General features: G+C 34.6%; 2 protein-coding genes across 10 annotated transcripts in view; both read left to right on the top strand.

Annotated features, from left to right (window-relative positions):
* LOC126973524 (gastrula zinc finger protein XlCGF57.1-like) overlaps positions 1 to 14,724 on the top strand; it is a 56,970-nt gene that overhangs the window by 26,354 nt on the left and 15,892 nt on the right. The window contains exon 5 of one of the 9 annotated variants that reach the window (XM_050820861.1): positions 6,191 to 7,339. The exons of 2 other annotated variants lie outside the window; for them this stretch is intronic. In XM_050820861.1, coding sequence (XP_050676818.1) covers positions 6,191 to 7,338 — 1,148 coding nt within the window. In that variant the 3' untranslated portion in view covers position 7,339. 6 more of the 9 variants (XM_050820860.1, XM_050820871.1, XM_050820864.1 and 3 more) reach the window with 6 other exon arrangements.
* Positions 7,569 to 10,176, top strand: LOC126973526 (zinc finger protein 26-like). The gene has a single exon (XM_050820872.1). It carries the CDS (start codon positions 7,569 to 7,571, stop codon positions 8,790 to 8,792), a length of 1,224 nt encoding a protein of 407 aa, XP_050676829.1. The 3' UTR covers positions 8,793 to 10,176.

The raw sequence follows: 14,724 nt of genomic DNA, 5'->3' as shown, positions 1-14,724 counted from the left end.
TATAGCACCGGATAAATTTGGTAATGGATTCGTCAAAAGAAGTGAAGAAGGAGCTTAAAGATTTTTTATATTTCTAGGAGCGCAAGAAAAGAAAAATAACGAGATTATAAATAACAAGGACAGTAAAGAAGAAATTTCTAAATGCGGAAAGAGACAATATAAAAAGAGCCCACGGGCAGAAGCGAGATTCTTAACAAAGAAAAACGCATCTGCGTTCCTCAAGTGTTGGACTATTATACCATTTAGATGGAAGAAAAATCATTTCAAATGTGCCTTCTGTGAGAGCAGCTTCACAAATTGTCTTGATCTGAGAGAACATGTTGTTCTCTGCTCGAATCAGCACAGTATAACAGATATTTATTGTAAATTTAGAGAAATGACTCTTATAAATGTTGATGTTACAAATGCTACGTGTCGTATTTGCGCTTGCCCGTTCACCACTATACATCAAATGCGACAACATCTCATAGATCACGGTTTCGAGTTTAACAAAGCTCAGCCGGATGGGGTATTACCATTTGCTTTAGGTGGTGAAATATGGCGTTGTGTTCTCTGTGAAGAGAAATTCAACAACTTTCTCAAACTTTATGAGCATATGAATGTTCATTACCAGCATTACATCTGTGTGACATGTGGCAAGGGATATATGACAGGACCGCGCTTAAGAAAACATTCCGAAGTTCATATTAAGGGGCTTTTCAAGTGCCAGCAATGTGGTAAAGTCTTCACGAAGCGTACAGCTAGAGATTATCATAAAACAACTTACCACTCGAAAGGGCCTAGGTACGAATGTCCTCATTGCGGACTGCGATTTCGATCGTATTATCACAGAATGGACCACCTTAAAGAAATACACAGAATAAAGGAGGTTACATATGACTGTGTGCATTGTGATAAATCCTTTAAGACTAGCGGAAAGCGTGCCCTGCACGTAAACTACGTTCATTTACCACAACTGCGTCAATTTAGTTGTTCGCACTGCGATTGGAGTTTTAAAACTAAATACGATTTGAAACGTCATATGATTAAACATACAGGGGAAAGGAGTTTCTCTTGTTGTGTTTGTAACAAGACTTTTTTGAGAAGCATGGCGTTAAGGAATCATCTAAAAATTCACAGTGGCGTTAGTATGTGCAAAGACTGCAGTGTAGTATTTAAACAGCCTCAATTATTGCTTGCTCATATTAAATCTGATCATCCAGATAAGGATCTAACCTTTCATTCCGAATCATAAGTGATTTTATGTATGTGCCAAAACTCTAGGGGAATATATATTTGTAGATAATTTTAAGTCGGATCTTGTATACCATACACTATTTTGAAGTGTAAGTTATTTTTGTGCTGTTCTCTTTTTAGGTTCAGATATCATGGAAACTGAGGTTTTAATAGAAGTTAAGCCTTGTAGAAAATTAAAGGAACACGTAGGGGAGAGACAAATGCGTCGCCGTAGGCGCGCTAACAATGAATTATCAGAAGACGCTGAAAAACGTTTGGCTACTAAAATGATGAAATTAAATGCCAAAATCATTTTAGATAGTTCTTCAGCTTACCCTTTCCGGTGGTATAGAGGTGCTTTCTGTTGCTGTTATTGCGATAAAAGATTCTTACGAACAGAGGAATTACGGGGACATAATAGTTTAAATCACTCTTATCCAAAACAGTTGAAGCTGATCTTTGAAAAGCTGAAAGGCAATAACGCATTAAAAATTGATGTATCTGACTTGAAGTGTAGATTTTGTTGTGTACGTTTAACTGATATAGAAGATCTTAAAAAACATTTGGCATTAGAACATAATAAAATTTTGAATAATAAATTTAGTGACGGGGTGATACCTTTTAATTTTGATCTGAAAAACTTTCAGTGTACTAAATGTGCAGCTTGTTTCACAACTTTTTCGAAAATAAACGAACATATGAATTGTCATTATAAGAATTTTGTTTGTGAAGCATGTGGTAAAGCTTTCTTTTCAAAGCAGCGTTTTTGGATGCACGTTCAGTCACACGAAGTAGGAACCTTCCCCTGCAGTCAATGCAGTGAGGTTTTTGACACGAGAATTACTCGTACTATTCATAGGTTGAAAATCCACCGTAAAGGTATTAGATATACATGTCCTCAATGCTCGGACGTTTTTACATCGTATTACGCTAGAGTTAGACATTTGAGTGATAAACATAATGCTGATAAAGTATGATTGGCGATTTCACTTTATCGTTTCGTAAATTCGTAGTAGTTCTTAATCGTATATTTATTATTTAGAATTTTAAGTGCAGCAAAATTGAAGGATTGTTTAGGAGAAGTAATATGTTAATATAACTTTTAGCTGGTTTGAGCATTATATCTAGAATCTCCCTTATGAATTGATATTAGAAAATTTTCTTTCTAGGAGAGATATTAGAAGATAAAGAATGCTCTAGAAGATCCTCAATGATTTCATGGAGAAAAAAGTCAAGATTGGCAGAAGAAAAAGCAAACGCAGCTATTATCTTAGAAAATTCAAACGCTGTTGCATTTCGGTGGTTGCGTGGAAAATTTATGTGTGCCTATTGTCCAAAAATTCTTGTAAATATGAAAGACTTAAGATCTCATACAGAATCTCATGATCAAACTGAGCTCTTTAGCAAACGAGGAATTCGGTATTACTTACCTATTCGGGTCGACATAACAGATCTAGCATGTAATATTTGTAAAGAAAGTATCAAGGATTTAACTGTTCTAAAGTTACATTTGACGGAAACACATGATATTAAGTTCTTACAGCAGTATCCAGATGGCGTTGTACCGTTTGTTTTAACTGGGGACGAATACAGATGCGTCCATTGTGGGATTCTGTTCCACCAGTTCATGACATTGTTCGTTCATATGAATAAACATTATCAAACTTACGTTTGTGATACATGCGGTAAAGGGTATTCTGGTGTACATAAGTTACGGTCCCATTTAAAAAGTCACGAATCTGGAAATTTCGTGTGTTCCAAATGTGACTTGAATTTTATCAATCGTGTACTCAGAAGTAGACACATGTCTGTGATTCATGGGCCTAAGCAACGCTATCGGTGTCCCATTTGTGATACCACTTTCGATTCATTTCACTCTCGAGTGAGGCATTTAGATAAAGTACACGGACAAAGGTCTGAATACCGATGTGAATTTTGTCCAGCTGTATTTGGTTCTGCTGCATCCATATATGCGCATGTCAGGGTTGTTCATAAGAAAAATGGAAGTGAAGTCGTTTAATAAATATAATGATTAAATGGATAATCCACTATCCACTACTTCTCATTCTCTTAGCTGATTTGACGGTGCTTTTCTTTTTGTTTTTAGGACCTGTTGAAACAGAACATAAGAGAAGTATGTGGACACCAAAGCGCAAGTTTAACGATCACAGAGACAATGCGGCTATAATTATTGAATGTTCAAACGCGTGTCCTTTTAGGTGGATGCGGGGTGCTTATAAATGTGGCTATTGTACGAAGTCGTTTACTGATTTTAAGGCCATCTACGAACATACTGTTGAGCATCCTAACAGGGTTGAGACTCTCAAGTTTGCCCGTGCATTCGATAATATTAAAATTGAAATAACTGATCTCGAATGCATATTATGTAACCACAAAACTTGTGATTTAGATACGTTGAAGGATCACCTTGTGACAGTACACAATAAACCAATTATTAAAAATCTAGGATTAGGAGTAACACCATTTCTGCTCAGAAGCAAGGAATTTGTTTGTGCACATTGCGAAGAGAGATTTATTCTCTTTACAAAATTAAATAATCATATGAATGAACACTATCCTAATAATATATGCTCACATTGTGGTAAAGCCTTTTCAGCTGCTCATCGACTTAAAGCACATCAAATCATCCATGAGCCTAATAACGCAGAATATAAATGTACGAAATGCGACAAAGTTTTCGAATCGAAATCGCAAAGAAATAGCCATATCTATCTAGCACATAAGTCTGAATTTAGATATAAGTGCCCTTACTGCAACGAAGCATTCAAATCATACTCGAAACGATTAAAACATTTGAACAGTCTGCACGGCCAAAAGGTTGAATATCCATGTCATTTGTGTCCGTCCGTGTTTCTAATGTACAACCAACGCACGAAACATATCCGGCACGTGCATATACAACATAGGCCATTTTTATGCGAACAGTGTCCATCCAAGTTTAGCACAGGCGAACAGTTGAGGAATCATATGGTGAAACATAGCGGAGAAAGAAAGTATCAATGCGAAGTATGTAAGAAAAAGTATCCAAGAATAAAAACCCTAAGGGAGCATATGAGAATTCATAAAAATGATAGACGTTTCGCTTGTCAATATTGTAGTAGTGCGTTCATACAGAAGTGTAGTCTTAAAAGTCATCTTAGAACTCATCATCCAAATGTTGATATTACGCAATGATAGTTAGTACTTTGTAAAGTAAAATCAGGACAACGAAATTGTCAGTGTTATTTCACCTCACCTAACGAAGCCTACCGAATAGACTTTCGTGGTTGAATTTATGAAATATTAAAGAAATCTTACGTAGATGAATGAGTAGAAACGCCTTCATGTATTTTTCTATTTTTAGGAAGAGAAACTGGTGTACACATGAAGGAGGCAGTGGAAACGGTTTTAAATAATGTAGCAACGTTAAAATTTGCAGCGGTTGATGAAAACTTAAAACAAAGGATCGAAGGGAACGCTCGTAGGGCGATATTCAGGAAAAATTTAAAAACCATCATGTCTTCGTGTACTGCCTATCCATTCAAGTATAGAAAGGGCAAATATCAATGTTTTTTTTGTAAAGACACATTTTTAGAACCGGAGAAATTGAGAGAACATAGTCAAAAGCTTCATTCTGATCTAATTTTAAAGCTGAGAAAGTATGAACCACTTAAAATGGATTTTGCTGCGACTGTGTGTAAAATATGTGGAATTTTTATCTCTAATTACGCAGAACTAAAGGCGCACTTAAAAGATCACGGAAAAGCGCTGGATTGTTCGTACGGGGAAATTATCTTGCCCTATAAGCTGAGCAGAGACGAGCATTGCTGTCAGATTTGTGGTAAACGATATGAAATGTTTTTAAGTCTACATAAACATATGAATTATCATTATGAACACTTTATTTGTGAAACTTGTGGTAAAGGTTTTGCTACAATACAGCGCATGGTCAATCATTCAAAAACACATGAAACAGGAGATTTTCCTTGTAAACATTGCGGAGAAACTTTACGATCACACGCTGCACTATATGCTCATGTTGCGAAAGTTCACAAGTCCAACAAAAGGTATAAGTGCCCCATTTGTGATGAAAAATTCGCGTCATATAAGTATAGAATTAAACATTTGAATAATGTTCACGGGGAAAAGACGGCGATATTTCCCTGCCCGTCTTGTCCAAAAGTTTTCGACCTTTGCAGTCGCAGAACTGCCCATATTAGATCGCAGCATCTACAAGAGAGAAATCATGCCTGTTCGACATGTGGAATGAAGTTCTTTACAAATTATGAGCTGCAGGAACATAGTATTAAACACGGCGGTGCAAGAATATATCAATGTGACGTTTGTAAAAAATCTTATGCGCGATTGAAAACTCTGAGGGAACATATGCGTATTCATAATAACGATAGACGATTTGTGTGCCCAGTTTGTGGACAAACTTTTATACAAAAATGCAGTCTCAAGCAACATGTTAGAGTACATCATCCAATGCAAGCTAAAGCTGAAAGTTTTTAGACAGTAAAACTTTCAAAAATGCCTTTAGTGTTTCTTTATTATTGAATTGAAGTGATGGTTCCAAATTTTCGCGGATCATTATTTATTACAACTTTTTCTCGTGCTCTCTCAACAGGCCAATATCTTGTTTAATATGCTGCTTGGTGTATGCACTAAAAGTATCGATACGTTTTATCACAATTAAACTATAATTTTAAAAAGTTAATGGAAAAAATCAGTTAAGAATATCACACATAAAAAAATATGATCTGTAAGATGTGGATTCATTTAGTTATATACTAAACTGTGACATTTATATCCTATAAGCCACGAGATGTTGCTGTCGTGCTGGTTAGAAAATACTGTATTAACCAATAATAACATGTTGAACAACCTTTCTTACAAATTACTTGTGGAATAAGAGATATTTTGGATAAACAATGTACTTGGATAAAAGTAAAGGCATATTTTGTTATTTTAGGTGAAATTGACATCGATCTGGATACAGAAATTTGTGAAACTCGCAAAGAAAACCATAGAAAAATAATCGACGTTGATATTATTAAAGCGAGGAAGAAGAATGCTATTACGCTCTTAGAGTTCTCCAGGATATGCCCTTTCAAATGGAGATTTCATAACTATTTTTGCTTTTATTGTGAGAAGCGATTTGTTGATCCAGCTGTTTTGAGACAACATAATTTTATCGAGCATAACAACATGACTTATAATGATATTAAAAGCGCGTTATCGAAATTAAAAAAGAAGCACGATATGCTTAAAGTTGATATAACAGATATAGGCTGCAAACTATGCAATACCATAATGAAGGATTTTAGTAGTTTAAAAATACATTTATGCGAAGCCCATAAAAAAATTGTGAGTTCTGAAGATGGACTACTCCCGTTTAAAGTAACTAAGGATACTTTTGATTGTGTTTTGTGTACTGAAAAGTTTAGTGAATTTAAAACTCTTAATCAACACATGAATATTCACTACAAAAACTTTATATGTGACCAATGTGGTACAGGATTTATTACTCCTGGCCGATTACGTACTCACACCTTCTCTCATGAGGCAGGTTCGTACCCATGCAATAGTTGTGATAAAGTGTTTCGGTCTATGTATTCGAAGAATGAACATTACGCAACTGTACACAAGCAAGTCAAAAGGCACAGGTGTCCACATTGCCAGGAGACTTTTCGCAATTATTTTCAGAGAAACAAGCATGTTTCGTCAGTACACGGTATGAAGATAAAGGAGTTTAAATGTGCGTCTTGTACAAAGGTTTTCTCTTCGAGCGGAAAGTTAGGTGTTCACGTAAGGACTGTTCATTTAAAAATGAAACGTCACGCTTGCGATTTGTGTGAATGGAAGTTTTATTCTAAATCTGAACTAAAGGAACATATGGTTAGACATAGTGGAGAAAGGAAATACCATTGTGGTGTATGTAAAAAAGCGTTCGCGAGGAAGTACACACTACGTGAGCACACAAGGATCCATGATAACGATAGGAGATTTGTGTGCAGTTTATGCGGGGGATCGTTCATCCAAAAATGCAGTTTGAAACATCATATAAAAGTAAATCATCCGACTGTGAAAATAGAAGGTTTCTCAAGTACAATTCCTTGAAATTATTTCTCGAATCAGCATTTTCTCATCTATAAGTATGGCAAATTTTTAATGAAATATTATTTTCGAGATTTCTGAGCAGTTATTTTAAAATAAATTGGATTTTTTTTTGTACACTGAACTTTGAAAATCTTTGTAACATTCCACTCTAAGGATAAGGATGCACTAAGTAAAGAACTCATTGCATGCGTCTTAAGGCCCGTGTATGATCGTTTATTTGTTTTCTAGGAATGGATTTGGATATATTGACGGCAGGTTCACAAGAGCAAAGAAGAAGGATTGTGCCCCTTTTTCAAGTTGATTACGATCCAACTCTATGTAAACCTCTCGGCACGATATCGGACTTCAGCAAATTTCGGCTTCGAAAGCAGGCAGCTTCTTTGACTCAAAATAATTTTAGTCCATCGCGAAGTCCAACTCCCGATACAACGGATAGACGAAGTCCTGATCTTTCTTTACAAATTAATGAAGTAATTCCAGTAGCTCATTCAAAAAAACTACCAGATTATAGACAGAACGCATTAACGGTATTCGAATTCTCCACCGTATATCCTTTTATATACGGAAACAATAATTTCAAATGCTTCATCTGCTCCCAACAATTTCTTGACTTGAATTTGCTGAAAGGCCACATGCGTGACCACACTTTTGCTCCCTTAAAGAGACTCATCAATAATAAGCGCGAGAACGTGCTAAAAGTCGATATAAGCGATCTCACTTGCAAATTATGTTCAGCTAACATGACAGATTTACTCCAATTGAAATATCATTTGAAGGAAGATCATCAGAAACCTATAGACCCTGACTTGCAGGACATGTTGATACCATTCAAACTTGATTTTGCAAACGAGCTTTATAACTGCGTTATTTGCCAGCAGAATTTTATCAAAGTCAGACTTCTGGTGATTCATATGAGCGTACACTTCAATAATTATAGCTGTGAAATATGCGGGTCTTGTTTTATGACACTGCGTCTGCTGAAAAAACACTTGGAGGTACATGAGACTGGTAATTTTGCGTGTGATAAGTGCGACAAGGTATTTACCACGTCTTATAAGAGGGCACTTCATGTCCGAGGCGTTCATTTAAAGCAATATCCTCGGAGATGCCCTATGTGTCCAGAAAGATTTAATTCTAACTACCGCAGGACAATACATCTTCAAGATGTCCACAATCAGTCGACTAGGGTTCACAAATGTGAAACTTGTGGTCGAGGATTCAACCTGAAGTACCATTTGATATGCCATACGCGTTCAGTGCATTTGCAGGAAAGAAATCATCAGTGCAAAGTTTGCTTACAGAGGTTTTGTAATAAGGAGACTTTAAAACGCCATATGATCATACATACTGGGGAGAAAAAACACAAGTGCGATTATTGTGGGCTCGCCTTTTTGAGGCGCAAGAACTTGAAGGATCATTTGAGGATGCACGAAGCTGTTATGACTACGATGTAAGTTGAAAATCATACAGGCCCAATTTCTCTAACTCCCTTAAATTTAAATAATTAATCGGTATTTATTACATGGGAAAGGACATTGACCAATAGTAATCAAGCTATGTTTCATGGTGCACATAAAAATAATATAATATGTATTATTTTCTCATTTTATACCACTTTTTTAATTCAGAAATTTTGTTCTCGTATCCGAAATTATTATTTAAATAAAAACAGTATTTTAACAATTTTTACGCATTTTTTCCGGATAAAAGCAAGGTATGGATGTATCGTTCTCTATATTTTTACGAGTTTCGTAAGTAAATTCATAAATGTATTCTTCTGTCAATAATATTTTTTTTGTGTCTCACGCAGGCGCAACTGTCAGGACAGTTGACAGTTGACGATTCGTTGTCTGCGACGGTCACTAATGATCATAATGTATCGATAGGGGTTTGAACTGTTGTAAATTAAAAGTTAATACATAGGTAGATATGAATAATATGTTTTTTTTTTCAAATTAGCAGCTCGTGACTTGTTTTGTCCTTAAACTAGCATTCATTCTAGTGGTGCATAAATGAGAAAACTATGAGTATTTCGAAATTCAAACGTAAAATTTTTGTATTTTTACCTGTTATTACGGCCCGACTATGTAATTGAATCTCAATTTTGATTTATTTTAGAATTTGGATACAGACTAATGTGATTTTATTTTAAATATACAACTACATGTCACGCTATTTACAATGGCGTTTTAAACTCAGATCTCGATATCGATAATAAAAGTGTGTGTGTACTTTATGTATGCACGCAAGAAGTTATACTTCTTTGGCCTAACGAAGCAAAAACGTTTAAATGATTTACGTTTTTAGAAAGAACAATTAAAAATTAATTTTTAAATATTGAATACGGCTGCATGGGCTTAAACCCGTTGCCTATCCTAATAATGGACGAAGAAACCAAAAAAAAATAACGAATGATGCAAACGTCAGAAAACTTTAGGAACAACTTTAACCTGTTACTGTTGTGTTACAGTGATGCGCGCTCATCTTAAAATTTAAATCTCGTCATTTTTTCATAACGCACCTAAAGAAATATAACTTCAAAAATCTCACACATAGCACACTGGTTATTGAATATTGTTGAGTTGTGTGAACGTATATAGCACCAAAATGAAAGACGAAATATGTTAAGTATTAAGTTACGTAATCAAGTGCTATGAGATTTGTTTAGCTTTAAATAATATTGTGCAACATTACCTTCACAATATATAATCTAAGTAAATTATTAATTAATTGCTTTCATTACATGTGTAAATGCAACATGAACAAAAAGTATTCTATTATAATGCTGTCATAAAACGTATATATAATAAATGGACGATTTTATATATCAGAGTTTTATTTTGAGGTTGTTTTGTTTTTAATTTATAAAAAACGCTGTGCTTAAGACCATACGATATAAGTCATAACTTTATCAAGGCGAGTTGTTGCTTTCTGCATGTAATAATAGATGGCGCTAAACTTTATTGTTGATTAACTGAAACAACTATCAAAGATTATTGTAATATTACCTACCTATTTCGATTTTTAAGTATCTGTGTTTATTTAATCCTATTAGTAACAATAATTGTTTAGGGTTAGAGAGGAGGAACCTGCCTAGTGCCGTGTGCGTAAGAGTACAGGCTACAGACGGGCGGCTAGGGGTGGTCGGTAACAGGCAGTGTCCTCTAAATATAAATTGAAAGCTACCGTCATTTGATGCAAGGATAAAAATACGGTGTTCCTAGAAAAAAAAACGAAGAATTTGATAAAGTGTACCGTGTAATTTTTCAAAGGAAAAAACAACATTATGAACCAATCAAATCTGAAAATATCTATTTTTTAATTATTAAAAAAAATATTGAACTTTAATGTGGAACTCAATATTGTTCTGAATCAGACTCCCCTAGAACGACAGTGTCTTTTTAATAAATGGATTTATTCTTTATTGACAACATGTCTATAGTTGGCCTGAGTCCACACAGTTTTTGCCATTTATTTTAAATGATTGCTGTGTGAAAAGATTCCCTTATTGTTTTGGTTGGAAGCTTGTTTCTTTTTGATATCATTGACTTGGCAGAAAATGCGCTCGTACTCGGCATTTGAATACGTCAGCGAAAGCACACCCATCATGAATTTCGAAATTTCCTTGAATTTGCTATTTCCATCTGTATCCTTTAGCTCTAAAATCTGAAAAATAAAACATTTCCAAATAATACATAGTATAGTTACTGTGTGTTAGTGCCAAAATATATCAGCTTTTTCGATTACAGCCTGTATGTCTTTTATTTGTGTTGCAATAAATAAAATTTCTCCATTCGTTTTCTAGTATTTGTTGTTTATCCAGTGTTTTAGGACTAAAGCGTGGCAAAATATTAAATAACGTCAACAATGTAGATAGCTTTGCATCAGCCGACACCGAAATAATAATACATTTTTTCTTAGTTTCTGTCGTTTTCTTGTCGTCTATTTTTAGTCGTCAGTTATTAATCTTCCGAAGAATCTTCTTCAACTCGGGTTCTGGCAATCGATCAGGTCCATCTGTGTCAGGGAGGGATGAAAACCTCCCGTCGTTTTCTTCGGGATAACCCTTTTTTCACACAACTCCCAGAAAACTCTTTTCCTTAGTCTTATTGATAGGCAAAGGCTTAGAATAAAGCTTATTAAGACTAGTCTTTCTTGCTTGATGCGGACATTCTGTCTTATGTCATTTTGGTCTGTTACTTGTAAAGTGAGCATTTGCTGAAACATCCTTGGACAGAAACTCTAATGTCAGTTATTTCATCCATTTTATTTTCAGTCACTTTTCTGAATGACCATTAGACTTAAGAATCGATGAAATCATTATCATAAACGAGGGGTGTCCGATAAGTACTTAGCCTACTAATGAAAAACGAAAATTTTGGAAAGTGGTGATTTATTTCTCAACATAATCTCCTTTACGGTCGATAAACTTGACCCAGCGATGTTCCAAATTCTTTAACCCGTCTGAAAAATACATTTTCTGGAGGTCTGCACAGCCCTGTCATCGTTTTACCCTTCTCCAGGAAGTCGATGTAGATGACACGTTTTGAATCCCAGAAAACGGTGACCATCACCTTTCCGGCCGATAGGACAGTCTTCGCCTTTTTCGGAGCACGTTCGCCGGGTAAAATCCACTGTTTCGACTGTTCCTTGGTCTTTTGTGTGTACCAGTCAAAGTCAAAGTCAAAGTCAAAATATCTTTATTCATTGAGATCATATTTGATCATTTTGAATCGTCAATTTAAGGTTTCTTATAATAATAAGAGCTACATAATGTAGTTTGTAAAAATAATACATATACTTATACTCTAGAAAATTATAATATATATTTTGTTTTATTAAGACAGAGTTAGAGCATGTTCATTCCCAAGCATTTTTATCATCTAAGTAATCCGATATTTTATAGTAAGCTTTTTTATAAAGTTTCCCTTTAATTGAATTTTTAAATTTGTTTATTGTCAGATTAAGCATATCACTTGGGAGTTTGTTATAGCAGCGTATACATTGCCCTTTAAATGATTTATCAACTTTATGGAGCCTGGTAGTGGTAACAGCAAGCTTATCTTTATTCCTAGTATTAAACTTATGACAATCGCTATTTTTCTTAAACAAGTTAATATTCCTGTGCACATACATCAGATTTTCATAAATATATTGACAAGTGACGGTCATTATACTTATCTCTTTAAATTTTTCACGGAGTGATTCTTTGGGACCCATATTGTAAATTGCACGTACAGCCCTCTTCTGAAGCACAAAGATGATGTTAATATCTGCAGCACTTCCCCACAGCAGTATACCATAAGACATAATGCTGTGAAAGTAGCTGAAATAGACTAGTCTAGCTGTGGCTACATCTGTATAGAGACGGATCTTTTTAACTGCGTATGCTGCAGAACTGAGCTTCTTCGACAATGTATTAATATGAGGGCCCCACTGAAGCTTATTATCGAGGGTTATACCTAGAAATACAGTGCTGTCCACGAGAGCTATTTCTTCGTTTTTAATAATAATATTAGCTTTTACTTGTTTCACATTTGGTAGTATAAATCTAATACACTTTGTTTTATTCTCATTAAGTAGAAGATTATTAATATAAAACCACTTTACTACCTTCAAGATTGCATTGTTTACATCGTCGAAAACGTTTTGTTGTCGCTTAAGTTTAAATAAAAGTGACGTGTCATCTGCAAATAACACAACCTCATGATCGTCCCTCACAAAATGCGGTAGATCATTTATGTATACTAAGAATAAAAATGGTCCAAGTATTGAGCCTTGTGGCACACCTAAATTAGCTGCTGATCCTGGGGAACGCTTTCCATTCACGTCGACTTTTTGGACTCTATCACTCAAATAGGAAGAGAGAAAATCTAAAGCAACATCCCTAATACCATAGTGGTGTAGTTTCCTGATCAATGTGTCATGGTGTACACAGTCAAATGCCCTGGACAAATCACAGAAAACGCCCAGAGCATCGTAAGATTCTTCCCAAGCATCAAAAATGTGTGATATCAACTCGACACTAGCGTCAATGGTTGAACTACCCCTAGTAAAACCAAACTGTTTACAATGCAATAAATTATGCGAATTAAAGTGCCTTAACGGAAGGTTACAAATTAATTTCTTATTTATAATATTAGCATTTGCATAAATATTATCTATACATTTGGCCGAAGTGGCAGTTATCCGAGTAGGCTCCATAAATTGAGGCATCAAGCCAAAAGATTGAAATAAATTAATTATTTTGGTAGTATCTGAATTATTTTCTAATATATTTACATTAAAGTCACCACATGTTATAATATTTTTATTTGAATTTGATATTTTATGTAAAATTTCTTCCATAATTTTTTGAAAAATGTCAAATGAAGCAGAAGGCGGGCTATATACGCATATAACTATGAACTGCTTCAACTCTACACAGGCTATTTCAATGTGTCTTTCTACAGAGAGATTAACAATATCCAAGCGCTCCTTAGAGTGTATTTGTTTATTAATTAATATTAATGAACCACCACATTCGGCCCCCACTCTGCAGAAAGAACTACCAACTTGATGATTACTAAGATTAAACATGACCTCATGACTTTTTAGAAAATGTTCAGTAATGCACATAATGTCTATGTTATTTGAGTTCAAAAATAGTTCCAGTTCTAGTATTTTGCTTTTAATTCCTTGGATATTTTGATGTACCAAGTTAATATATTTAACATTTTTACAGTTTATTCTTTGGCTTCGCAATGCTAGAGACTTCCTCTATTGTCCTGGCATGTAATTTAAATGACATGGAATAATATCTAATGTCTTGTTTTTGGCCACAGGAGAGTGCTCAATAAAAGCAGTTTGGTTAGCCAAGTTTTTGGCTGTAATACTAATATAATTGGATAGCGAAATGGCTATCTGTCGTTTGTAAAAACTAGGAAGGTAGTATGTACCATCAGTCAAATAATAATTTTTACTAACAACATAATATTTATTAAATATATTGACGTCTAATAATTCAATTTTTTCCTCATAGCATGTCAATGTATGTAATTTCATATTAAGTTTATATCTACACATATTTTCTGTCTCGGGCAACAAATTGCTGTAGGGAAATGTACATATGATAATTTTTTTTACATGTAATTTAGTCAAACTATTAAAATATTTAATTAATGTCTGCATATTAGCATTTCCTCTTCTCCCAATAAAAATTATTAACTTAGTGTTGGGACTGTAACTACTATTGACTATTTTTTCCATTATTTGAGTAAAATTCGCACCAGACAAACAATAATTTGTAACCCGTTCACCACAAGTTTGTAGTAAAATTCGGCCCATATTTTTACCTATTTCATCACTATACATTATGGACTTACTACTGTCTTTGAGATCATTGTT

This window comes from Leptidea sinapis, chromosome 29 (genome assembly GCF_905404315.1).
Source record: "Leptidea sinapis chromosome 29, ilLepSina1.1, whole genome shotgun sequence".
Classification (NCBI taxonomy): Eukaryota; Metazoa; Arthropoda; class Insecta; order Lepidoptera; family Pieridae; genus Leptidea; species Leptidea sinapis.
The sequence above is the reverse complement of the archived record's forward strand: the minus strand, read 5'-3'. Positions and strand labels throughout refer to the sequence as shown.

Coding starts and splice junctions, on each gene's coding strand:
- LOC126973526 (XM_050820872.1), top strand. CDS start 7,569: ATGGATTTGGATATATTGACGGCAGGTTCACAAGAGCAAAGAAGAAGG.